This window comes from Bos mutus, chromosome 7, assembly GCF_027580195.1.
Source record: "Bos mutus isolate GX-2022 chromosome 7, NWIPB_WYAK_1.1, whole genome shotgun sequence".
Lineage (NCBI taxonomy): Eukaryota > Metazoa > Chordata > Mammalia > Artiodactyla > Bovidae > Bos > Bos mutus.
The window spans coordinates 79695855-79723221 of record NC_091623.1 but is presented as its reverse complement, the minus strand read 5'-3'; the positions used below and the strand labels follow the sequence as shown (position 1 = coordinate 79723221).

At 40.7% G+C, this 27367-nt stretch overlaps 2 protein-coding genes across 9 annotated transcripts in view; one reads left to right on the top strand and one right to left on the bottom strand.

The window, feature by feature from the left end:
• The window catches only part of PROP1 (PROP paired-like homeobox 1), a 30464-nt gene extending 29819 nt beyond the window's left edge, over window positions 1–645 (bottom strand). For 2 of the 3 annotated variants that reach the window (XM_070374188.1, XM_070374187.1), the window contains exon 1: window positions 507–645. The gene's annotated coding sequence lies outside the window, so the exon portion shown is untranslated. The remainder of the gene's footprint in view (window positions 1–506) is intronic. The other variant, XR_011464811.1, reaches the window with a different exon arrangement.
• On the top strand, window positions 526–25847 carry ZNF354A (zinc finger protein 354A). 6 transcript variants are annotated; one of them, XM_070374180.1, is made up of 5 exons: window positions 526–665; window positions 1653–1740; window positions 6279–6405; window positions 7348–7443; window positions 23746–25847. In XM_070374180.1, exons 2-5 carry the CDS (start codon window positions 1708–1710, stop codon window positions 25308–25310), a joined length of 1821 nt encoding a protein of 606 aa, XP_070230281.1. In that variant the 5' UTR covers window positions 526–665; window positions 1653–1707; the 3' UTR covers window positions 25311–25847. The 6 variants fall into 6 exon arrangements, with proteins under 6 accessions (XP_070230281.1, XP_070230283.1, XP_070230282.1 ...); XM_070374182.1 differs by having other exon boundaries at window positions 534–665; window positions 909–1740; XM_070374181.1 differs by having other exon boundaries at window positions 534–665; window positions 835–1740.
• The last annotated feature ends 1520 nt before the right edge of the window (window positions 25848–27367 follow it).

The following is a 27367-nucleotide window of genomic DNA, read 5'->3' as shown; positions in this document are numbered from 1 at the left end:
TAGAAAAGACTCATTTCAGTATTCCTAGATTGTGGTACTCCAGAGAGTTTAACACCATTGGGCACTGCATAATTTTAAGAGTCCTCTGGTGACTGGGAAGAGGGCTATTTGAAGAGAATTAAAAGAGAAGAGGACCGTCCTCGCTCAGGAGAACAATGGAAATTGTAGCCTAGACATTAATTCCCTTACAGCTAATTTTGTTGAAAGACCTTAGGGGAAATAGGTGGTCTACTTGACCTATCATTTACACAGATGCAGAGCTACAAGACACTGTCCTCGATGAACGTCCGTTTCCTCGCGGTAGAACTGGGAACCCAGGAGTCAGCAGCCCACAAAGCGCGACGACGAACAGGGGTCTGGGTTTGTGCGAGTAAGGAGCTCAACGAGCCCTCTCCTCGCGGACAAGCTCAGCGAACTACACGTCCCAGAATCCTTGGGTTCTCACGTGAACTACATTTCCCAGAGGGGTATAGCGACAGTCCCTGCCCCGCCCCTCCTGTACCTACTTGGGGTGCCCAGCTTTTGCAGCTGGCGTGAGCAGCCACCCGACCTGAGGTTGGCCTAGGCAGCACCTCGGGCGAGTCCAAACTCCAAGCTGCTGTCAGGCTGTGGCAGTTCCGGAGCCTCCCGCCTGCAGCCCACGGAACCCCAGAGGCCTGGGAGAGGTGAGCGGCGGAGGGTCGGCGGGATGCGGGAGGGAAGACCCGGCCTCGGGAGGATGCGTCGGGGCGCGGGACACAGGCCCAGCAGGAGCAAGCTGGGCCTTTGTGGGCGCCAGCGGGCCGAGGGCCGGGCATCCGGGCTCTGTCCTCCTGACGCCACCGCCTCCCACAGACGTGCCCTGAACGCCAGAAGTCGGACACTTCCTCCCTTTTGGCCGGGCTCAGCCGTCCTCCTGCTTCCTCCAGATAGGTTCCCCTCGCGCTACCTGCCCGGCTCCTTCCGGCGTTTGAATTGCTCTGGGCCGGCAGTGAACGTGAGAAAATAATTTCCTTCCCCTACCATCGCCGCAGCGCTCCCTAGTGACAGGCTTGTTTTGCCTGAGAAGTGAATCGCCGGCTTCCCCCAGTGGCAGAATCAGGACTGGAATCCAGGTCTCTGGTTGTCTGTACCTCGTTTCTCAAGACAGCAGCCTCCTCCGCCATAGGAGTACTGATACTTTCCCTTTCCAAAGCAGTTTTCTCTAAAAATCTGGAAATTATTTCCTTGCAAGGAGGAGGACGAGTTGGGTGGGAAGACTCGAAATGCAGAAAAGTTGTCACATATGCACGCACGGAGTTTAGAGCAGATGCCAGCCTCCCTGGCAAGTTGCTCCCACTCTGCCCTCAGTTTCCTGATCTGTAAAATGGGAGCTGACAGTGTCAACCGTGCTCAGTAATGCAGGTAGTGCCTGGCACTTCGTGAGGCTCAAGGAGTTGCTGCTGCTGCTGATTGAGTCCTAGGACGTTTTTCACTGAGCCAGGGAAAGAGCTGGGCCTGGAACAGGATGACCCAGCTCCTCTGTCTGGTCCTGCTACCCCTGGCTGCTTCTGACTTCCTTCTCTGTGGACACTTGGCATCATTCTCAGGGAGTGTAAATGATTCAGAGCTGCTGATTCAGAGGGGTGGAAAACAGAAGGGGCTTCCTCCTGGCTCGCTTTGTCTTCCCTCAGATCTGGCTTCTGGAGACTTCACCCATCCTCAGGGGACACTGCCCAGAAAGAAGATATGGCTACTGAACAGAGGGAAGCAAGGTCTCAGGTGAGTTCATTGTCATCTCAAGTCTTAGGGACAGGTGGGGTTTTTAACCCTCAAAGTAAAATTCTCTACCCAATACAGTTTTCGCCAGGATTTGGAGCTCAAGTCCTTTTCTCTTGAAAGAATTCTTACAACTGGTCCACTATGGTGGATGATGGGTTCTGCAAAGAATATTTGCCTTCCCCTCCCCACCCCACCCATCCCCATCCATGTCTGCTGCTGACACTAAGTCACTTCAGTCGTGTCCGACTCTGTGCAGCCCTATAGACAGCAGCCCACTAGACTCCTCTGTCCCTGGGATTCTCCAGGCAAAAATACTGGAGTAGGTTGCCATTTCCTTCTCCAATGCATGAAAGTGAAAAGTGAAAGTGAAGTCACTCAGTCGTGCCTGACTCTTAGTGAACCCATGGACTAGAGCCTACTAAGCTTCTCCGTCCATGGGATTTTCCAGGCAAGAGTACTGGAGTGGGGTGCCATTGCCTTCTCTGCATCCATGTCTAGTGTTTCTCTTTTTTTTTTTTTTCCCTAATAGGTGCTCTTTTAGTCATTAACCTCAATTTACTATATGATTACTGGTTTGAGAAGTAAGATACCACATGTCTTATACCACTTGGGATCAGAACAAACAAACATACACTCTTGACAGAGTTCCTTTCTGATATACTCCCTTTGCTCATTCATGTCCCCCTCCCTACCCTTGGCCAGAATGGTTTTCTTTTTCTTTTTCTTTCCACCCCTGAGAATCCTCATGATACTTTCCAAGGCTTTGCCCAGTCCGTAGTTTTTAGTTTTTTCTCCTTCTTAACTTTCTGGATCATGCAGCTTGTTTCCATCACTGTCTTGAAAACTGATCTTGACCTGCCATTTTCATCTTTATGCTGTGAAAATGAGAGTGGGACCCCATCCAGGTGAGCCAGTGTGCAAATAAAGGATAACCATGTTGGAGGGGACATAGATAGAGTAGTCTCTTGACTCCAAGAGTAGAGAGAAGACTCCTCAGGAAGCAGCAGTGAGAGTTCCATAGGATATTAGTAGTGGAGAGCAGGGTATACAGTGATTACTGAGTGGTTCTTTTGAGCTGTATGGCCAGGTTTGTGCCCATCTTTTCTGTTGCTGTTAATGTGCCTCAGTTTCTTCACCTGTGAAAAGAAAACAACAACCATACCTACCTCCTAGCATAGATGACAGGATCCTGGGAGTTAGTGTGTAGAAAAAGTTTTGATCAGGGCCAGGTACATAATAGATGTTCAGTATGTGATGGTTGGGAGAAGGCAATGGCACCCAACTCCAGTACTCTTGCCTGGAAAATCCCATGGATGGAGGAGCCTGGTGGGCTGCCGTCTATAGGGTCACACAGAGTCGGACACAACTGAAGTGACTCAGCAGCAGCAGCAGCATGTGATGGCTGTGGTGGCTGAATGATATTAATATAATATGTGATACTATTATTGTTGGTAGATAGAAATGCCTGTACAGTGTCCTTCCTCATCTAACCATAATAGGTAATGTTGCTAGGGAATATCCCAAGGGCTTTAGCTTTATTCTCACTGTTATAGCAAAGTAGAAGTTATTACCCCCATTTTACACTTGCCACTGAGGCTCAACAAAGTCAGGTAATCTGAAATCAAACCCAGGTTCTAAGTTCATGTTGGTTATTGTCCAGTCATTCCTCTTGTACCTCTTTTCAGAACACAGGGCAAGCCTAACCCCCAAGTTACCCGAGCTGTCTGCAATGGGATATTGTATATTTTCTGGACCCATGAAATGTGGTGGTTGATCTTCTGCGCCTATGGCTAGGACCTGCCTTTGCACATTGGGGTTGCTTTCTTCTAAGGCTTTCACATTCCATTCCAGCAGAGCCAAGCTGCTCTCTTGCCCCAAATCTTCTCTGTCCCAGTGTAGAAGTCCTGTATGACCTTTCTCCCTAACCTCACCTGCTGCCTGTACATCAGTACTACATGGACTTGTGTATAAAACTCAGTGACAGGACATTTAAGACCAGAGAGAGAATATACCCACCAAGTGCTGGGTTAAAAGAAAACTTCAGTTACTGTCTTGTCTCTGCCCTGGATAAAGTATGTGCCCTGGATCTTATGTTCCTCATCTCTAAAATGAGGATTAAACTAGGAAATGGTATGTAGTCTTGTCTAGCAACACTTTTTTCTTTCATTGCTCAAATTATTCATGCATTTTTCCTGTCTGCCAATTGGATTGTTATTTCTTTTGAGGGCAAAGATCATTTCTTGTATCCCTCCCCTGTGCCAATAAATTATCTTATTATATGGCACTGGATGTTAATGTTTAAAAATTCAGAAAATAAAAAATACATATATAAAAAAGAAAGTAAAATCACTCTTACCCCAACATCCCCTGGACAAAATAATGGTCATTCCTTTGGTATGCAGCCTTCAGAATAATTTTCTATGTACCTTTATTTATTCATTATTTATTTATGTACATATGTATGTGTGTATTTTTCTTTTCTTTGCATTGTTCACTTAAGAAGACTTTCTTTTCTCTCCTTGCTGTTCTCTGGACTTCTGCATTCAGTTGGGTATATTTTTCCCTTTCTCCTTTGCCTTTCACTTCTTTTCTCAGATTTGTAAGGCCTCCTCAGACAACCACTTTGCCTTCTTGCATTTCTTTTTCTTGGGGATGGTTTTAGTCGCCACCTCCTGTACAATGTTATGAACCTCCGTCCATAGTTCTTCAGGCACTGTCTACCAGATCTAATCTCTTTTAATTTTTCATTGTGATAATATATACATAAGATTAAATTTACCACTTTAACCATTTTTGAGTATATAATTCATTGACATTAAATACATTCACATTGTTGCGTTACATCAATACTGTTTATCTTCACTGTATGGATTATCTCATTTATTTCTTAACCCTGTTAGATAGGCGTTGAGAAGAAGTTTTGCAGAGTGGTTAAGTATGAAGCCTTGGATGTTCCCTGGATTGGAATTCTATCTCTACCACTGACCAGCTGTGATATTGTGACTTATAATATGAAGTATATATTTGGTCTTTGTCCTTGTTTCTGGCAAATAATTTCCAAAACCCTTGTGATTTCCTAAGGGATTAGTAATAAATGATTTTTATCCCTGAAATTACTTCAGAGCAATGAAGGCAAAATGGATGTACTTTGTTATTCATAACAAGCCCTTTCATTCACACCAGAGTTAATGAGGTGACTTTTGGACCCCACCTAAAGATGGGGACTAATTGCCAGGGAACCTCGATTAAAGGGTTGGAACTTTCAGTCCTGCCCCCTATACCCACCACCACCCTAGGAGATGAAAGTTGAATCAGTTGTTAATGGTCAATTATTTAATCACTCATGCCTATGTAATGAACCTTCATGAAAATCCAAAAGGGTTCAGAGTTCTCCCAGGTTGTTGAACATTTAAAGAGTCAGAGAGAATGGCAAATCCATGGTGCACCCCCTCCCTGTACATCTCTTTCATCTGCCAGTTCCTGAGTTACATTCTTTTTATCATAAACCAGTAATTAGTAAATAAATGTTTTCCTGAGTTCTGTGAGCCACTCTGGCAAATTAATCAAACCTTAGGAGAGGGTTGTGGAAACCTCCAATTTATAGCCAGTCAGTCAGAAACACAGGTAACAACCTGGACTTGTGATTGACACTGAAGAGGGGCCAGTGTTGTGGTACTGACCCTTTAACCTGTGGATCTGACACTATCCTCAGTGTCAGAATTGAGTATCCTTGTAAGACACCCAGCTGGTGTTGCACAATTGCTTGGTGTATGGAAAACCCCCCACATCTGGTGTCAAAAGTGAAATAGTACTGTATTTAGAGTCGAAGAGACTTGCAAGAGAGTGATGTTTCCTTCATACCAACTGTGTGACTTGGGTAAATTTCTCCTTTGCTTTCTCATGTGTAAAATGGAGACAGTTTCATAGGGTTGCTGTGAAGACAAAATAAAGGTTTATACTAAAGATTAATATAAAGCTCTAAGAATAGTACTTGGCCTGAAAAAAGCTTTCAATAAATGATAGCTGTTTTACTTTCCATTGTTACTGTCTTCAAGTTTCAGGGAGCACAAAGATAGTGCCTTAAGTTATGTAAACTAATCCCTCTCAGTGATTATTTCTGTTTCCATTTCTTTGCTGTTATTAGGACGATGATAAACATCCTTTTATGTACATTTTTGTTCACTGTTCGTTATCAAACAAATACAGTAATTGGAGCATTAAAGAATATGCACATTTTAAAGCTTGTAATGTGTGTTATCAAATTGCCATCAGAAAGATTATTCTAATTGACACTCCAACTAATGGCATTAATACCTCCACACATCTTTTGTAGTGGTTAACAGGGCCTGGTTCATACTTCATGCTACTCAGTATATATTTGTCACAAGTCAATTGTTCATTAAACAAATGATCTGGAAGTTTTACAACCCAGAATAGTATAGAAGCATTTCATGGTAGCCCATCTACTACCCACTGCCACCTTTTTCACCCTGTGTGATGGGTGGTCCTGGCTGAGCTGGGATGGCTTGTCTCTACAGGTGTCAGTGACGTTCGAAGATGTGGCTGTGCTCTTTACACGGGATGAGTGGAGAAAGCTGGCTCCTCCTCAGAGAAACTTGTACCAAGATGTGATGCTGGAGAACTATAATAATCTTGTCTCCTTGGGTAAGGAAATTTCCCCTGTAGATACAGAATTCAGAAATCTGGATACCTCAGTACCTGATTCCCTGGATAAAAGCCCTGGGTCATTTAAAAACTTTATCTGAGGTTTTTTTTTGTTTGTTTTGTTTTGTTTTGCCTTAGCACTGTACAAATTGGATCTCCATAAATAAATCCGAAAAACTTTTTCCCCCTCACAGGCATGGAATTGCCCCTTGGATGGGACAGTCTACAGAGCTGCACATTAGAAATTCCCTCATTGTAGGCACTTCCCTTGTTTTCCCTCTGAGACTGAGCTTTGATGTGTTTGCTCATCTCTTAGCAGAGCATCCCTCAACCCTCTTCTTTGACCCAACACTTGCTTTTCTCAATTCTCTTTTACAGGGGTCAGCAAACTTTTTCTTTAAAGGGCCAGGGAGTAAGTATTTTAGATTTTGTGGGCCATATATGGTCTCTCTAACATATTCTTTTTTTTTCAACCATTCTTTGCTCAAGAGCCATACATAAACAGATGGTAGTCTAGATTTGGCATATGAGACCCATAGTTTGCTGACCGCTGCCATCTTTCAAAGGGGTCAGATAGTGTTTTCTCATTTTAGACAAGCTTCTTGATACATAATCCTTTCCATAGATACCTGTTACAAATGTTAATTTAGTCTGTATGTATAACAATGCATTTAAGAGTATATGCATATTCCCTCTTGTATAGAAAACTGTTTTCCCTATTAATCAAGGCTGTACAAGTATCATGCCTCACTGACATACAACTAAATGTTGCGTTGTCCCTTGCCTTTGCCCTAACATACGCCCTCACATCGTGGGTCACAACCCAAACACCCCACAGAAGTTCTTTGTATCATCCTTTGAGTTTTCTACTCAGATTTCAGATTCTTCTTTGCATCAAGGCAAAATCAAGTCTTTTTGTTTTCTTTTTTGCTCTATGAGCAGGACACCTATTTCCCAAACCCAAAGTGATCTCCCTGTTGCAGCAAGGAGAAGATCCCTGGAAGGTAGAGAAAGAAAGCCCTGGAGGCTCCTCTCTAGGTGAGTGGGTGGGGAATCTCTGCAGGCAGCAGTCTGGTAAATGAGTGGGTGTGTGACTTGAAGATGTTGGTCAGGGAAGTTTTTCTGGCTTCTCAGTGCTCAAGAAGTGGTAGAGAAGGGATGCCAAGGCCCCCACTTGCAAGCTTCCTCTGTTTCTCTGATACTTCACAGGTGAATCTCTCAGGATCTTTTTTCTTATTCTTTCCTGTTGTTTCAGAGGAGAGCCGCATTTTTAAGTATTCATTCAGCAAGCTTAGTGTATTGAAGGAACTGCAGCAGATTCATTCTGACTGAAGCCCAGGATCATGGGAAAAGAAAGAGATGAGGAAGGAAATAGATTAGAAAGCCAGGTGGGGGCCACACTATGAAGCGCTTTGGTTCAGTTCTTAGGGATGGGAGCTGTCCATGGTTGACTGGAAAAAATTCAAGGATTTTAAACTGAAGAATTATATAGTCCTTCATATTCTAGAAAAAATGGCCTCAGTCTGAGACACTATAGATAACCTTCGGTAAAATCATACCTAAAGACGCTGAGCACACCTACACTGGCAGATAACACCACAGTCATAAAGCAAGAGCACTGGTGGAGGCAGAGCTCCAAGGCATGTAAGGGACTAAAAAGCGCATCATGGAGCATGATTATGACATGTCACCATTTATGTCTAGAGAAACTTACATGTATGTTTGTCTGTATGCATACTAGGTGTCTAAGTCCTGAGAGAAAAGTCAGGGGACACCTAACCTGGTAACTAGTTCCATTTGGATTAGGATTGAGAATGGACATGATGAAAAACGACTTTATTTACATGTAATATAATTAAAATTTTCACAGAGAATATATTAAGTCCTTATTTTGTAATTTGAATTTAATAAGAATGGTCACTTCAGAAACATTGTTGGGCTTAGATTTGAAGTGAGGAAAAACTAGAGGTGGGAACCTTCTGGAGATTATTGCATAATGTAGGCAAGACATTACCTAGAAGGCACATGCAGTGGGTTCAGGAGGAAAAAATAGGGGCCCCTTTTTTAACGGTATAGGACAAGTTTGGTATGGGATGGGTTTCATTTGAGATGTGAGCAAAATACAGGTACAGGTTACCGGTAAACAGCTGTAAAAGAATTTATGGGTTGGAACTGAACAGGGAGGTCAGGGAGGCGTCAGTGCAAAGGTGGCATTTGAAGTCTTTAACTGTGCAGGTAAAGGAATAGAGGAGCAGACAAGAGTCTTAGGAAACCTCAGTGTTTATGAGATGGGTTAAGAAGGAAGAATCTGTGATTGAGCCTGAGAAGAAGTCACCAGCAGATGGACTGCAGGACAGGCTATATCCATCCCTAAAGCCCACACACCTTTAGAACACTTTCTTCCTAAAGTGAGATTGTACAAGGTGAGATCTTTTGAGCTGGAAACCACACTTGTCTCTGTTTATATCTTATAACTGTCATTTGGGAGAAATACACTAATTTTGTGGGAATTCCTGGAGACCACCACAGAGTAAACAGAGAATTCAGGCAGCAAGGAACCAGTGAAGAGTTAGGAAGGATATCAGTCCCACTGTGAGGTGTGGGCCGAGTCTGGCATGAAAGATCAGAGGAAGAAAAGGAAGAATTGTTCCCTTTCCCTTCACCTCAGGAGACTCTGATCCATGAGGAGTCCCCCTTCCTGAGTGAAGTATTAGTTGGATTAAACTGAATAGAAAGTATGACTGGAGTCCAAAGCTGTCCAGAGAGACCCCAAGGCCACCTAGCAGAGATCTGGAGTCCTTCTCAGGTTTGGGATGTTGGAGGAAAACTCTGAGTGGGTGTCTGGAGGGAGTAAAGACGTCAGAGCCAACCAGTGTGTGCGTTTCTCTTGATGCAATGAACTTCCTCTCTTTGGTCAAAGGTGACAGTCAGATGGGGTGTCCTGGGAGTGCTGGCATGTGTCGTGTCCCTCCTGCACCCCTGGTGAATCCCCCATCTTCCTCGGCTAAAGTACCCTCGGAACAATTTCCTTCCAAGAGGAACTCACTTCCCTGTGAGCTCAGGTTAAGGACCTGGATGTTCTTGGAAGCACTTCGATTATTAACTCTAAACCAAAGCCAAAAACCAACCCTTTGAACAACCAGTGACAGAAAAGCTTATGCTTCCAAGGTAGGACTCCTAGGATCTCTGCTGCTGCTGCTGCTGCTAAGTCACTTCAGTCGTGTCCGACTCTGTGCAACCCCATAGACGGCAGCCCACCAGGCTCCTCCGTCCCTGGGATTCTCTAGGCAAGAACACTGGAGTGGGTTGCCATTTCCTTCTCCAGTGCATGAAAGTGAAAAGTGAAAGTGAAGTCGCTCAATCGTCTCCGACCCTCAGCAACCCCATGGACTGCAGCCTTCCAGGCTCCTCCATCCATGGGATTTTCCAGGCAAGAGTACTGGAGTGGGGTGCCATTGCCTTCTCTGCCTAGGATCTCTAGTTGCCTGCAAATATGTTTTTTAAAATATTATTTTCACTTCAAAACTATTCATAAATAGGAAAAACAAACAAAAAGGGAAAACAAACTGTCATCCTTGGATCCATATGTTTTATATTGAGAGATAGGAGGGAATGGCTCAAAAGGTACACATCTCATCTGAGTCTCTTCCTTAAGAAATGAGTCCAAAGTCTATAATCAGTTTTCTGAAATATTATGTATATGTGTGTATGTGTGTATAATAGTTGTTTAGCCACTCAGTCGTGTCTGACTCTTTGACTTCATGGTCTGCAGCATGCCAGGCTCCTCTGTCCTCCACTATCTCCCAGAGTTTGTTCAAACTCATGTCCATTGAGTCAGTGATGCCATCCAACCATCTCATCCTCTGCCATCGCCTTCTCCTATGCCTTCAATCTTTCCCAGCATCAGGGTCTTTTCCATTAAGTCGGCTCTTTGCATCAGGTGGCCAAAGTATTGGAGCTTCAGCTTCAGTATTGGTCCTTCCAGTGAATATTCAGAGTTGATTTCCTTTAGGATTGACTAGTTTGATCTCCTTGCTGTCCAAGGGACTCTCAAGAGTTTTCTCCACCACCACAGTTTGAAAGCATCGATTCTTTGGCACTCAGCCTTCTTTATGGTCCAACTCTCACATCCATACATGACCACTGGAAAAACTGTAGCTTTGACTATATGGGCTACATTGTCTAGATTTGTCATAGCTTTCCTTTCAGGGAGCAGTCTCATTAGATTGTTGCTGTAGCATGCAGTGGTATATATATATACACACACATACAGGAATAATGTGATTAAATCAACTTGAACATCTCATGAGTTTGGTTTACACCCAATGTAAAAATATTCTTTAATTCGAAAATTTAAAAACCCAATGATGATCTGGGTAAACAATTCCCTCCAATGAGAAAGTGCTTTTCTTTGTTTTTTTTCTCTTCCTTTGTTGTATTTATGCAAGAATTCAGGGCAGATTGAACCTGGCCAGATGGTCAGCTGAGCAGTCATTTGTGGGCTGCCTTCAACTTGCTGAGATTTGTTGGGGCTGCATCTGCACAGAGAGGAGAGGTCTTTTTCTAATTTGCAGAGAAGTGCTGTAGAGGATATAGCAGCAATCTAATTAAAGAGCATGCAGTGGTTTTAAACAGTGGATTCCTTACAAGGTGAAAGTGTGTTTAATATGTTTAAGTTAGTCTTGTGCTTGTCCCCTGCCCTCACCTCCTGCCACCAATATCTTTTTTCCTTGTAGCTGCTAGAATGGTTTATTTAAAATGTAGATCAGGTTATCTTACTGTCATGCCCAAGCCTCTTGTGGCTTCTGTCACATAGAACACAATATAAAGCCCCCAGCATGGCCCTCAGAGGCCTCTGTGGTCTGGTTCTGGCTGCCTTTTCACCTTCATCTCTTTCCTCTCTGCCCTGTATTGGAGAACTCTAACCACCCTGGTCTCTTTGTAGTTTGTCAGGCAGGCCAAACAGGCTCCCACGTCAGGGCCTCTGCACTTGCTTTTTCCTCTCCTGGACCATTTTTCTTCCTGGCAGCCAGGAGCCCGTATGACTCACTTCCTTGTACTATATAGGTTTCTGCTCAGTTTGCACTTTATCAATTAGTCACAGCTCATCTGAACATGGTCTTTTATCCTCCACATTCTTTTTTCCTTCACCATACTTTATTTTCTCTGAGTACTCCTCACTGCAAAACAGTACATATTTATGTATTATCTGCTCTTACTCTGGACTGTAAGTTCCCTTATGCTGGATTGTAAGTTCCCTTATGCTGGATTGTCTGTTTATTTGTTCCCATCTCCTCAGTACTTAAAGTAGTGCTTGGTTAGAGTCAGCTCCCAGTTAGTGAATCCATGAATAACTTCGTTAGGTAGTGGTGACAGAGCTAGGAAAAAAGGGAACCAATTTCAGAGGTATTTGGTAGATAAAAGCAGCAGGACTTAGAGATGGATCGGATATGGAAGATAGAAGAGATGGAGTTGTCAAGGATGCTTCGCTTGGTTTGTGGCCTATTCTGGGATGGACAGTGATATCATTCACTGAGATAGTGGTGCTAGGAGATCAGATTTGGGGGTTAGTATAAATGTGGTTTTAGATGAATTAAATTGAATCATCTTTTGGTTGATCCAGCTATTCAAGTGAAGATGTTAAATAGCCTAGTAGATTTAGAGTTCCATCCCTCATAATATACACTGAGCATTAAATGTGAAGACTCGGTCACTAAAAGATAATTGAAGCAATGCTTGAGTTTGAGTTAACCTGTAGAGTGGATTCAGGGTACAGCAAGAGCAAGAAAGAGAATAGGACTCAATCTAGAGAAACTCTGGCATTTCATGGCTAGGTAGAGAGAAATGAACCTGTAGGGATGATAAAAATAAGGTGTACTATAGAAGGAAACTCAGGAGTCTAGTGTCATTGAAGTCAAGGCTCATAAAGGATGGTATCAGTAGAGGTGGGGAAAATTAAATGAATTTGAGACTTATTTAGATGTTAGAAGAAACAAGTCTTGGTAATCGATTAACTGAGGGAGAAGTATGAAGGATGCCTTTGAAAGTTTTGATTCAGAACTGGTGCCATTTATAGGTTATACAGGTTGGAAGGAGGGAATAGTCATAAATTCAGTTTTAGGCCTGTTGAATTTGAGCTGTCTTTGAGACATCTAATCGCTGTTTTGAGTAGGATGTTGTATAATTAGGTATGGAGAATAGAGAAGTCTTGCCTAGAATATGTCTGTAAATGAACCTGGCCTGTGCAAAGGGTACAGAGTGAAAAGAATTGGGGGCCTAGGACTCAACCCTGTGGAACTCCAAGGGTTAAAGATCAGGTAGAGGAAAAGGAGTGCACAAAGGAGACTGAAAAGCTGCAAAGGAAACTGAGGCTGGTGGACCATGAGGAGAATGTGGAGGCGAGCTCAGGCCAAGAACTCCGGCAGCTGCCTACTGTGGCTTAGGCAAAGAACTTCTCAGTGCAAAGGAGGAGTCACTCTCGGCTGCTGCTGAAACGTGAGTTAGGTGAGGACTGAAGAGCACGTCTTGCTTTTTTCACATGGAGGTCATTGTTGCCTTAAAGAGAGTGGTGGTAAGAACAGAAGCCAAAAATGAGCCCATGAGAGGTGCATGAGGAAATGAACACATGGAGGATACTATAGAAGGTGAGACGTGATGAGGAGGTAGCAGCAGCAGCTGGCAGAGCTCTTATATGGAAATATACATACATATTTCTTTTTTTCCTTTGTCCACTCCAATTATATTATACAGCATACATTATTCTACCCCTTTCACTTGGTATATATTGAAGCTCTTTGCATGTCAGTTCATAGAGGGCTTTCTCACTCTAAGGAGTAGTTCTGTGGTCTTGGCTGGCTCTCTTCTAGGCAGAAGAGGTGATTTTGATTGTGTGTGGCTTTGGGTAATGTTAACCCAGTTAATCCAACTATCCATCAAAGAAATCTGCTTGAATAAACTGGGTACATTCTCACCAAGAAATTCTTTGCAACTGTGAAAAGGAATGAGGGGAGATATCTATAAATTCCATTGTGGAATGATAATATTACTAAGTGAGGAAAAACATAGATAGCAAAGAAAAGAGGAGATACCAAAAAAGAAAAAGTGTGTATTTGCTTGTATTAAAAAAAAAAAAAAAAAAAGATAAAAGCAGATCAATAAAGAACCCAGCTGCCAGTGCAGGAGACACAAATTCCATCCCTGGGTTGGGAAGATCCCCTGGAGGAAGGCATGGCAACCCACTCCAGTATTCTTGCCTGGAGAATCCTATGGACAGAGGAGCCTGATGAGCTACAGTTCATAGGGTTGCAAAGAGTCAGACATGACTGAAGTTACTTAGCATGCACACATGTATCAATAAAAAAGGTTACCTGTAAGGTGAAAGAAGAAAAACAAAAAAGATTAAGAGAATAAGGATAGAATTAAATAAAACTGGAAAAAGTGTTCCATAAATATTAAAAGCAAAATGAAACAAATGACTCTAATAGTATATCATGTCGTTGGTTTAGTCACATAGAGAAGAATTATCTCAATTGCCTTTAAATCACAGCAGTTTAAATAAAGATCCGTAGTGGTTTATATCAGTGTTATGATTTATAATAAAAAATATATATTTGGTGCATGAGTGCTCAGTGTGTCTGAAACCTCATGGACTGCAGCCCACCAGACTCCTCTGTCCATGGAATTTTCCAGGCAAGAATACTAGAGTGGGTTACCTTTTCCTACTCCACGGGATCTTGCCGACCCAGGGATCAAGCCTGCGTCTTCTGCATTGGCAGGAGGATTCTTTACCCCGAACCTGGGTACAGTTCTTAAAACTGTGGGAAATCCTAGGTGATAAGAGTCCCAAAGTTGTCTTTGTTATGTTAATGATGTTTCTCTTGGACCCTACCTTAGAATGGGATTTGGTTTCCAGGACCAGTCATGTGATGAAAGGGTTGAAACTTTTAGTTCACACCAGGGAGGGGAGGGGGCCTGGAGGTTGAACTGGTTGCCAGTGGCCAATGATTTAATTAATCATGCCCATGTAATGAAGCCTCCATAAAACCCCAAAAGGACAGATTCAGAAAGCTCCTGAGTTGCTGAACATGTGGAGATTTGGGGAGAGTGATTCACTTGGGGAGGGCATAGAAATTCCCTGCCCTTTCCCCATACATTGCCCTATACATCTGTTCCATCTGGTTCTTCTCAAGGTATATCCTTATAATTAACTGGTGATCTAGTAAGCAAAAGTGAGTTATGAGCCACTATCGCAAATTAATCAAACCTAAGAAAGGGGTTGTGGGAACCTTTGATTTATAGCCAATTGGTCAGAAGTACAGATGATAACCTGGGCTTGTGACAGATGTCTGAAGGAGGCAGGGGGAAGTCTTATAGAACTGAGCCCATAACCTGTGGGCTATGATACTATCTCTAGGTTTTAGTAGGAAATGGCAACTCACTCCAGCATTCCTGCCTGGGAAATTCCATGGACAGAGAGGAGCCTGCTGGGTTACAGCCCTTGGGGTCACAAAGAGTTGGATATGACTGAGCATGCATACTAGGTATTATAGATAATGTTAGAGTTGAATTGTAGGACACCCAGTTGGTATCCAAGAATTGTTTATTGATGTTTTAACCACCCCTGAGAAGCACATTGGATTTGAGCAAAGAACATTTACTATCTTACAGGCAAAAATAACTTCAAACAGTTATGTTGATTTTGGTGGATATAGTAAAAGTATGTGGTTGTGTTTACAAGTGGAATTCCTATCTTTGAGAAATGTGTTCTGAAATATTGATGAAGTGATATAATAGGGCATTAGCATACTTTAGCATACTCTAATGGAAGAGATGTAAGGGAGTTATATTGGGTTGGCCAAAAAGTTCATTTGAGCTTTTCCATAACATCTTACAGAAAAACCTGAGTGAACTTTTTGGCTTTCTCAGCCGGTTCCAACAAAGTACCACGATTGTGTGGCTTTAAGCAACAGAAATTTATTGTCTCACAGTTTTGTGGGACTATGCTTTCTGTGAAACTCTGGATAGGGTCCTTCCTTGCCTCTCCCTACCTTCTCGTGGTGGGTTGCAGCTGCATCACTCCAGTCTATGCTTCTGTTGTTATTTGGTGTTTCCAGGGGTATCTTGACATGATCTTTCTGTGCTTGCCTGTGTCCAAATTTTCCTATTATAAAGACACCAGTCATATTAGATCCCACACTAATCATCTCATCTTAACTTGATTGAATCTGTGAAGTTACTCTTACCAAATAAGGTCATATTCTGAGTTACTGGAAATTAGGACTTCAACACATCTTTTTGGTGATACGATTCTACCTATAAAAAGGTAATGAATGTAACAGCATTAGTAATTGTCGATGCTGGCTTGGTCATTCATTGTACAATTCACTCTACTTTTGTATGTGTTGAACATTTTCTGTAATACAAAGCTTTAAAAATTAGAATTACAAACAACAAAATTTTTAAAACAGCATTTCTCTTTTTCATGAACAAATAAGCATTATGGAATACATTTTCAGATGTGTAGTTCTATCCCCATTGTGGTATTATGTTTAATTCTCAGCAAATAGCTCCCTCAGTTCTCTGACTGTGAAAAGTCTTGAGACTTCAAATGCATGTGACATTTTTATAGGAATAATTTTGAATCTGAACACCTGTAGAATAAGGTGGGGAAGGATATAGGTCTGGAAAGTTGACTTGGGTTCAAAGATTTTAATGCTGCCTTTAGCCTTCACACTACCCCATCCATCTAACCTATGGCTAAGCCTTTAAAATCCCATTTTAGACATTTCTTCCCCAAACTTTTGACCACACCTGTATGCCTTCCCTGCTTGCACTCACTACTATCTGAGGGTAGTTTGGATGCTGTTCTAAGCTCACATTTGAATCCATTTCTGTCTTGTGTTTTTGTTGTATAAATTATCACATTGCAATGTGATTGCCTACTCCTTTTTTGTCTCTAATGCAAAACAGTGAACTCCTTCAAGAAGTTAACTGTTTCTTTTCATTACCAGATCTGAAATGTCTTGTGGATCATGTACCTAGGATAGAGCCTAACATATTGTAGGTGCTTTTTAAAAATTTGAAGAATGAGTTAAATAAAGTACAATCAATGCTTTTTGAAGTAAGAGTTCTATATAGTAAGAAGGTTAAATTTGGTAGAAAGTAATACTGGAAAGGTGAAAAACAGATCAAAGGATTAAATTGAAGGTCAATAGCAATAGTCACTATAGAGTAAGAAGGTCCTGAACTTGGATGTATTAATGATGGTTGTTAGAAATATCTTAGTGATACAACTTAAGGGAATTTGATGACTGACTAGACATGGAATGCAGGAGAGAGAAGGTTCTGAGATGAAACTAAGAATTTATGGCAAAGGAGCTGAGGAGGTTATGATATAATTCAGACCTAGGAAGCACAGAAAGAAAAGTTTGAAAGGAATGCACTGGTTTCAGATTTGGACAAACTGAATTTGAAGAAAAATGCACAAATGGAAAATCTAGCAGGCAACTGGAAATAACTCTCTAAAGTGTTTTGAGAGTCAGTATAGTCATTGACATCGGAGGTGTGGGAGTGGATGAAATCATGTGGGAAGAGAAGATTGAAGAGAGATGCACAGAGATTCATAAGCACCAAGGGAAAAGAATCTAGACCTAATGACAGGTTTTAGTTGGGGTGGTAGTCATTGGCAAAATCACCTGGTCTCTAAACTTCTGACCTAAGTTATAGCCTCGTTTATGACATAGCTCAGGCCTAGGCTTGACTCTTGAGAAGAGCAGAAGTTGAACTGCACTTAAGGAGACACATCTGTAGACTTAACCAGAAACTTTAAACAGATCATAAAGAACAGTTAGGATGTCCACAATCCAGGACTCATGTCCCCTTCAGCAGGAAACATAAATTTTGGACTAAGGTATTGGCACTTGAAGTAGAGTGAAATGAGTTTCCCGTTATTGGTATGGAACCTTGTAGCTGTAATTACTTCCATTAAAAAATTAAAACTGCCCAAATCTGTTTTTCTATTCTCCTTTAAACAAAGCTTTTCAAAAGTGTTTCTATACTTGATGTTTCTCCCAGTGTTTCTTCTGTGCACTCCTCCTACTGCTAAGTCGCTTCAGTCGTGTCCAACTCTGTGCGACCCCATAGACGGCAGCCCACCAGGCTCCCCCGTCCATAGGACTCTCCAGGCAAGAACACTGGAGTGGGTTGCCATTTCCTTCTCCAATGCATGAAAGTAAAAAGTGAAAGTGAAGGCACTCAGTCATGTTCGACTCTTAGCGATCCCATGGACTGCAGCCTACCAGGCTCCTCTGTCCATGGGATTTTCCAGGCAAGAGTACTGGAGTGGGGTGCCATTGCCTTCTCCGCTGTGCACTCCAGTGGGGCTTTATTCCTGTTCCATGAAAAGTAGTTATTAAATCCCAGATAGTCTCCATCTTGGCACAATCAGGGTTAACTTTTTAGTTCTTAACACACACAGTCAACTAGCAATTCCAGTTCCGTTAGTAGGTGATAAGAATGCAGTCACCACATAACTCTCCCTTCTTTCTCACCTACTTAACTACAGGAACCTCGTGATCTTCCCTGTTCCCTGCTTCTACTTGTGTGTCAACACTGTTCTCTACACAGTAGCCAACTTAAGTGAGGATGTAATGGCCTGTGACTTCCCAGCATACACAGGATAAAATTCCAGAGTCCTTACATCACCTGTTAGGCCTTATATGACTTGCCTCTACCTATTGCTTCAATATTATTTACCATTTTCTCTCATGCTCAATGCACTCTAGTAGCCACACAGCCTCTTTGCTGTGTCTCAGAAGTCACCACACTTTGATATTTGCTGTTTGCTTTGCCTAGGAAGCTCGTGCTTCACACATCCATATGGTTGTCATTTATTTACTTATTATTTGTCACACCTTCCCCCTGCACACACACACACAACACAAAACACAAAACCAAGGTATAAGCTCCTTAAAGACTGAAATTCTTAGTCATCACATTCTCTACATTCCCTAGAACTTTACCTGGCCCATAGTAGGCACTTACTAAGTATTTGGGAATGGAAAAGATGTCTCCAGCATATGCAAAGATAACACACACACACACACAAAAAAACAAAAATGTAGGGCTCCGGAAATTGCATGTAGTTCAGCATACCTGGCAAGAAGCCAGGGAAAGGAGATGAGTTCCAAGCTGAGCAAAGGTTAGATCATGACAAACTTTGTTCACCATGTTAAGTACTGTGTACCTTATAAGTTGAAGATAAGTTGGAGGATCTTAAGGAAGTTTGTAGCATGGTAAAATGTGAATTTTAGAAAGATTACTCTGTTACAGTGTGGAGACTGAATTGGCAGAGAGCAAGACTATACAAAAAAATCTTCATGACCCAGATAACCATGATGCTATAATCACTCACCTAGAGCCAGACATCCTGGAATGTGAACTCAAGTTGGCCTTAGGAAGCATTACTACAAACAAAGCTAGTGGATGTGATGGAATCCCAGTTGAGCTATTTCAAATCCTAAAAGATGATGCTGTGAAAGTGCTGCACTCAATATGCCAGCAAATGCAGAAAACTCAGCAGTGCCAACAAATATGGAAAACTCAGCAGTGGCCACAGGACTGGAAAAGGGCAGTTTTCATTCCAATCCCTAAGAATGGCAATGCCAAAGAATGTTCACACTACCACACAATTACACTCATCTCACGTGCCAGCAAAGTAATGCTCAAAATTCTCCAAGCCAGGCTTCAACAGTATGTGAACCATGAACTTCCAGATGTTCAAGCTGGATTTTAGAAAAGACAGAGGAACAAGAGATCAAATTGTCAACATCCACTGGATCATCGAAAAAGCAAGAGAGTTCCAGGAGAAACATCTACTTCTTTATTTACTACATCAAAGCCTTTGACTGTGTAGATCACAACAAACTGTGGAAAATTCTTCAAGAGATGGGAATACCAGACCACCTTACCTGCCTCATGAGAAATCTGTATGCAGGTCAAGATGCAGGTCAACAGTTAGAACCAGACATGAAACAATGGACTGGTTCCAAATTGGGAAAGGAGTACGTCAAGGCTGTATATTGTCACCCTGCTTATTTAACTTATATGCAGAGTACATCATGCAAAATGCTGGGCTGGATGAAGCACAATCTGGAGTCAAGATTGCCAGGAGAAATATCAATAACCTCAGATAAACAGATGACACCACCCTTATGGCAGAAAGTGAAGAAGAATGAAAGTGAAAGAGGAGAATGAAAAATTTGGCTTAAAACTCAGCATTCTAAAAACTAAGATCATGGCATCCAGTCCCATCACTTCATGGCAAATAGATGGGGAAACAATCGAAACAGTGAGAGACTTCATTTTGGGGGGCTCCAAAACCACTGCAGATGGTGACTGCAGCCAAGAAATTAAAAGATGCTTGCTTCTTCAAGGAAAAGCTGTGACCAACCTAGATAGCATATTAAAAAGCGGAGACTTTTGCTGACAAAGGTCTGTCTAGTCAAAGCTAAGGTTTTTCCAGTAGTCATGTATGGGTGTGAGAGTTGGACTATAAAGCTGAGTGCCAAAGAATCAACGCTTTTGAACTGTGGTGTTGGAGAAGACTCTTGAGAATCCCTTGGAAAGCAAGGAGATCCAACCAATCTATCCTGAAGAAAATCAACCTTGAATATTCATTGGAAGGACTGATGCGAAAGCTGAAACTCCAATACTTTGGCCACCTGATGTGAAGAGCTGACTCATTAGAAAAGACCCTGATGCTGGGCAAGATTGAAGGCAGGAGGAGAAGGGGACGACAGAGGATGAGACAGGTGGATGACATCACCAATTCGATGGACATGAGTTTGAGCAAGCTCCAGGAGTTGGTGATGGACAGGGTAACCTGGCGTGCTGCAGTCCATGAAGTCGCAAAGAGTTGGACATGACTGAGCAACTGAACTGACTGAAGTCTAGAAGTGGTGTTGGTTGTTGTTAAGTTGACCAATTGTGTCCAACTCTTTTGTGACCCCCAAGCACTGCAGCCTGCCAGGATCCTCTGTCCAAGGGATTTCCCAGGCAAGAATAACTGAAGTGCGTTGCCATTTCGTTCTCCAGAGGATCTTCCCAACCCAGGGATCGAACCCACATCTCCTGTATTGGCAGGTGGACTCTTTACCACTTAGCCACCAGAATTAGGATACTATGGTAGAAACATTAAAGCGTGAGAAGCAGAGTACCATTTAGGTACCCGAGTCCAGTGCTCAAGAGCTCTAGTAAACTTGTTGGTCATAAAACAGCAGTCTTTACATACAGACCTATGTAAAGGTGAAAGTGAAGTCGCTCAGTCATGTCCAACTCTTCGCGACCCCATGGACTATAGCCTACCAGGCTCCTCCGTCCATGGGATTTTCCAGGCAAGAGTACTGGAGTGGTCTGCCATTTCCCTCTCCAGGAGATCTTCCCAACCCAGGGATTGAACTCAGGTCTCCCACATTGTAGGCAGACGCTTTACCGTCTGAGCCACCAGGGAAGTCTAGGTCTCTAACTAAGGCAGGGTCTCTAACTTTACATTATAAATGACAGTCCACAATTTTGGAATCTTTCTGTCTTTTCCCCAGCACATGTAGCCTGCAACCAACAGGAAAGTACTCTAGTTTTATGACTGCCTCCCACTCTTCTACCCAAATAATCTTATTGAAAGTTGATATTTAGCAAGATTTAGATGGACAAGGAACTTGGAGGGTATGAACAGAAAAAAAAAAAAAAAAAAAAAACTCTTCTTTCCATAACAGTAAATAGGAAACATGAGAGAGATTTTGAAACAGCAGAAAGATTTTGTGATTGGCTAAGTGAAAAGAAGCTATTATTACACTAAATACACACTGTGGGCTTCTCCAGAAGATGTGGTCCCTAATTGAATGAATGATTTATTGATACTTAGTTGTTGTTTTTTAATGAGTGTTATTCTCACTTGCTCTGCATGGCAAATACCAGTGCCTTGGAAAAGAGGAAAAGAAATAGTAAAGATGGGTGCATATAAAATTAGTCAAAGAGAATGTGTAGAGTGAAGGGAAAAAAATCCCAAACTCTAGAGAAAGCAATTTTTAAAGGGGGAATAGAAGTTACCCATGAAGGAAACTGAGAAGTTAACTCTGGTAGAAGAAAAGAGAAAAGCAGACTATATTATGTTCACCAAGCAGAGACAATCTGTACACAGATTGTGAATGTCAAGTAGAAATGTCAAAATACAGTAAGATGCAGAGGAACCCTTGAAATGGTTACTCTAACCCAGGAGAAAATAAATAACTCTATGTATACCTGTTCCCCTGGCAAAATTTAATATTCAATTAATTGATCCTTACCCAATTAAAATTTATTTAACTTAATTCTGTTCTTTACCATGTTATCATGTTAGCCCTTTTTACCTTTTTTATATTTGATCTTTAACTCTTTTGTATGTTGCTTGCATAGCCTCTCTTGCTTGAATCATTAGCAAGGTTACTTTTCTATCTTGCAACCTTTAGTTTCATGCCTACCTGTTGTTACCTCAGTAGATTGATCTAATTCCTTCCTGTTTGAAGTGGCTCTGAAACCCTCTCATTACTTGTATAATGTACTATCCTGGAGGCAACTGCTACAAGTGTTTGAATCGTGTGTGTGTGTGTGAAATTAATATATAAGTTATTGAAACTATTTGACATTGTTCAAAAATTTATATATAACTTGTTGAGGAAGATTAATAAAACATTTTGTATATAATTCAGATGCCATTAGGAGGATCTGTAGGTTAAAAGAGAATGCTAATCTGCTTGCAAAGAATACTTAGGATAGAAAAGGAAAGTGAAATATATTTAGATATAGGTAGATAGATAAGTATAATTACATGTATAGAATATATATATATATATATTTTAGTGCCATGGTGAGTGCCTATAATAAGAGGAAGGGACTGTAAACTCACAGTACCCCATGTTCACTATTTACAGTAGCTCAGACATGGAAGCAACCTAGATGTCCATCGACAAATGAATGGATAAAGAAGTTGTGGTACATATACATAATGAAATACTGCTCAGCCATAAAAGGGATGCATTTGAGTCTGTTCTTATGAGGTGGATGAACCTAGAGCCTATAATACAGAATGAAATAAATCTGAAGGGAAAAATAAATTTAATATATTAATGCATATATATATATGCATTATAATGTGTTAATATATATTAATAATAATGTATATTAATATATTGACACATTTAGTTATTAATATATTATTAATATCAATATAATTATAAATATAAATAAATATATAGCATATTAATATACAGTAATTAACATATATTAATATGTATTAATATATGTTATATATTGATACATTGTATGTTACATATAATATATTAATGTGTATTAATATATTGATATTAATTATATTTTATAATTATCAATCAATATATTATTAATATTAATATAATAATAAAGTATACTTATGCATTGGTGCATTAATATATATTAATAATATATATATGGTATCTAGAGAAATGGTACTATTGAACCTATTTTTAAGGCAAGAAGAGAGATGCAGACATGGAGAACAGACTTTGTACACAGCAGGGGAAGGAGGAGGTGGGACAAATTGAGAGAGTAGCATTAACGTATGTAGATTACCATGTGTAAAATAGCCAGTGGGAAGTTGCTATAGGCACAGGGAGCTCAACCTGGTGTTCTGACAACCTAGAGGAGTGGGATGGGGTGGGAGTTGGGGAAGGAGTTCAAGAGGGAGGGGACATGTGGATACTTATGGCTGATTCATGTTGTTGTATGGCAGAAGCCAACACTATTGTAAAGCAGTTATCCTCCAATTAACAATAAATATTATTATTTTCTACAAAACAATTAAAAACACTCAGTTAACTTTTGAATGGACTCTGATTGATACAAAGGAATTTGGCATGAGGGAAAAGGGATGAAGACTTTCCAGATTATGAATGATTATACAAGTAAGAGAAATCTCGTGAAGATAATTTAAAATTCTGTCATGGGCTTTGGACTCTGATCCCAGACTGCCTTTTCCAATTTATGGCTCCCCTTTTAATCCTTCTCCATTTTCCCATTAACTGATTCTCCTGGTCACTCTTACACTCACACTCTTTAAATGGGTTTGTTTAGTATTTTCTCCTCCCTCTTGTTCTCAGCTTGTGTTGGCTTATTTCTCTGTACTGCTTAATTAAAACTCCTAAGTTTTTCTTATTATCTTTTGGCCAGATATTGAGACCTTATTTGAATACCATCAGTATTCAGTCTATACATTTAGTAGCCAAATGCTGTATCACATGAAACATTTTCAGTTTTTTCTTTCCTCTCCAGGATGGAAGAACAGTTATAAAACCACAAAGTCAACTCAAACACAAGATCGTTCATTTCAGGAACTGATAATGAAAAGATCCAAAAGGAGTGGACCCTGGGACTTCAAATCAGAAAAACCCTGCAGATATGAAGGCAGATTAGAGAAAAAGCAGGAGAAAAAAGAAAGTGTACAGATAGTTTCAGTCACTCACAGGAAAATCCTCACTATAGAGAGAAAACATAAAAATACTCAATTTGGGCAAAACTTGTGCCCAAAGTCAGTCTTTTTTAGGCAGCAGGTGATCCCAAGAGAGAAAGCCCCACCAAAATGTGAAATACAAGGAAACAGCTTCAAACAAAATTTCAGTTTATTTAATCAACAAAAAACCAACACAGCTGGGAAACGTTATAAATGTAGTATGTGTGAGAAAACTTTCATAAATACTTCGTCGCTTCGTAAACATGAGAAAAACCACAGTGGAGAGAAATTATTTAAATGTAAAGACTGTTCAAAAGCCTTTAACCAAAGTTCAGCACTTATTCAACATCAAATAACTCATACTGGAGAGAAACCCTATATATGTAAAGAATGTGGGAAAGCCTTCACTCTCAGTACATCCCTTTATAAACACTTAAGAACACATACTGTGGAGAAATCCTATAGGTGTAAAGAATGTGGTAAATCCTTCAGCAGAAGATCAGGCCTTTTTATACATCAAAAAATCCATGCTGGAGAAAACCCCTATAAATATAATCCAGGTAGGAAGGCATCTAGTTGCAGTACATCCCTTCCTGGATGTCAGAGAATTCATTCCAGAAAAAAGTCCTACTTATGTAATGAATGTGGTAATACCTTTAAGTCTAGTTCATCCCTTCGTTATCATCAGAGAATTCACACAGGAGAGAAACCTTTTAAATGTAGTGAGTGTGGGAGAGCCTTCAGTCAGAGTGCATCTCTTATTCAACATGAAAGAATTCACACTGGAGAAAAGCCTTACAGATGTAATGAATGTGGAAAAGGCTTCACTTCTATTTCACGACTTAATAGACACCGAATAATTCATACTGGTGAGAAGTTTTATAATTGTAATGAATGTGGTAAAGCCTTAAGTTCCCACTCAACACTTATTATTCATGAAAGAATTCATACTGGAGAGAAACCATGTAAATGTAAAGTGTGTGGGAAAGCCTTCAGACAAAGTTCAGCTCTCATTCAACATCAAAGAATGCACACTGGAGAAAGACCCTATAAATGCAATGAGTGTGGAAAAACATTCAGATGTAACTCATCCCTTAGTAATCATCAGAGAATTCACACTGGAGAGAAACCATATCGATGTGAAGACTGTGGGATATCTTTTGGCCAAAGTTCAGCTCTTATTCAACATAGGCGGATTCATACAGGAGAGAAACCCTTCAAATGTAATACATGTGGGAAAACTTTTAGACAAAGCTCATCACGTATTGCCCATCAGAGAATTCATACTGGAGAGAAACCCTATGAATGTAATACATGCGGGAAACTTTTCAATCACAGGTCATCTCTTACTAATCATTATAAAATTCATATTGAAGAGAACCCCTAGGAAGTAGATTTGCATGTTTCTGAAACCAAAGCTCACCAGAATACATGAGAGTGATATAATAAATGTAATGGATATGAAAAGCCTTTCTGTAGTTTAGTCCTCATTATCAAGTCTAAGGACAAACCTATGAAATGCATAATGAGGAAACCTGTCAGACAGTTTGTAATAACCTAAAATGAAGAATCCCTGACTGGAGACATTGACTTTGGGCATTTGTAAATTAATTGTTTTCTCTCTACAGCAGTATAGTCTACTTGTCATATGTAATTGTTACATGCATCTGGGTGATGAGGGGAGATGTGCACTCGATTTCCCATTGAAATAAATGTTAATGCTTTTTAAAATAACTGACATTGTAATAGCATATAACAGATGTGATAAAAGAAATTATACATTTTTAGAAAAAAGGACCAAATAAAAGATAAAAATGAACTGTAAACTACCTCTCAATTTCTGGGGTTTGTCCTCTTCCTGACTTGCTGTCAAACTTTGTGCATGGATTTCATTTAAAAATAGAAATAAAAGTATGTTCTCTTCTTCCTTTGTTCTTCTAGTAATTGCTATAAATTGCAAATTTTCTACTCAGAATTTTTACTTTTTTTGCTCTGAATTAATTTATTATGAAAGTATACTTGTTAAATACTGTGAGCTGCCATCTTAGGGATATTAAATGGAAAAATAAGCAGTTTTCAAAGCTATATAAAGTATTTAATACAATATTGAAAGTTATTAAATGTTTAATATATATGTATTTAATAATATAGATTCTAATTTCACACCAGAAGGGGCTGTCAAAAGTAGTTTAATGAATCTAGCATATGTGCCAAAATGTTGAAAGGTACATTGATCACATCATGAAATAGAGTATGTTTTTCTTTCTTGGTGTTCTTTAGTGTCAAAACAATTTCAGGAAAACAAAAGGAACAATTATAAACAACTCAATGGTTTGTTTTTCTCCTAGCCTTGGGGCAGGTACTGTATTGCACACTGGAAACTTTAAGAAAAAAGTCACAGGCCTTTAAGAAGCTATGAAAGAAGTAAAGGGAATAGAGTTGAGGGACTATCAGATGAGTAAAGCAAATTATGTCAGTATACAAGTGTGGTTGTTTTAACAGGCAAATAGATTGTGAAAATATTTTGCAGTGCAAGAACATTGTAGCAATTTGGACATGAAGAAAGAGATTGAACCTAACTAAGGAAACCTGATCACAATAAACTGTGGAAAATGCTGAAAGAGATGGGAATACCAGACCACCTGACCTGCCTCTTGAGAAACCTATATGCATATGCAGGTCAGGAAGCAACAGTTAGAACTGAACATGGAACAACAGACTGGTTCCAAATAGGAAAAGGAGTACATCAAGGCTGTATATTGTCACCCTGCTTATTTAACTTATATGCAGAGTACATGATGAAAAACGCTGGGCTGGAAGAAGCACAGGCTGGCATCAAGATTGCTGGGAGAAGTATCAATAACCTGAGATATGCAGATGACATCACCCTTGTGGCAGAAAGTGAAGAGGAACTAAAAAGCCTCTTGAAAGTGAAAGAAGAGAGTGAAAAAGTTGACTTAAAGCTCAACATTCAGAAAACTAAGATCATGGCATCTGGTCCCATCACTTCATGGCAAATAGATGGCGAAATGGTGTCAGACTATTTTGGGGGGCTCCAAAAGCACTGCAGATGGTGATTGCAGCCATGAAATTAAAAGACCTTACTCCTTGGAAGGAAAGTTATGACCAATCTAGATAGCATATTATAAAGCAGAGGCATTACTTTGCCAACAAAGGTCTGTCTAGTCAAGGCTATGGTTTTTCCAGTGGTCATGTATGGATGTGAGAGTTGGACTGTGAGGAAAGCTGAGCGCTGAAGAATTGATGCTTTTGAACTGTGGTGTTGGAGAAGACTCTTGAGAGTCCTTTGGACTGCAAGGAGATCCAACCAGTCCATTCTAAAGGAGATCAGTCCTGGGTGTTCATTGGAAGGACTGATGCTAAAGCTGAAACTCCAATACTTTGGCCACCTCATGCGAAGAGTTGACTCATTGGAAAAGACTC

Bases quoted from the DNA above. Each gene is read 5' to 3' on its own strand.
- ZNF354A (XM_070374180.1), top strand. From the start codon at position 1,708: ATGGCTACTGAACAGAGGGAAGCAAGGTCTCAG. The intron at 1,741-6,278 runs GTGAGTTCATTG...TTGTCTCTACAG, and splicing joins AGAGGGAAGCAAGGTCTCAG to GTGTCAGTGACGTTCGAAGA. The intron at 6,406-7,347 runs GTAAGGAAATTT...CTCTATGAGCAG, and splicing joins TAATAATCTTGTCTCCTTGG to GACACCTATTTCCCAAACCC.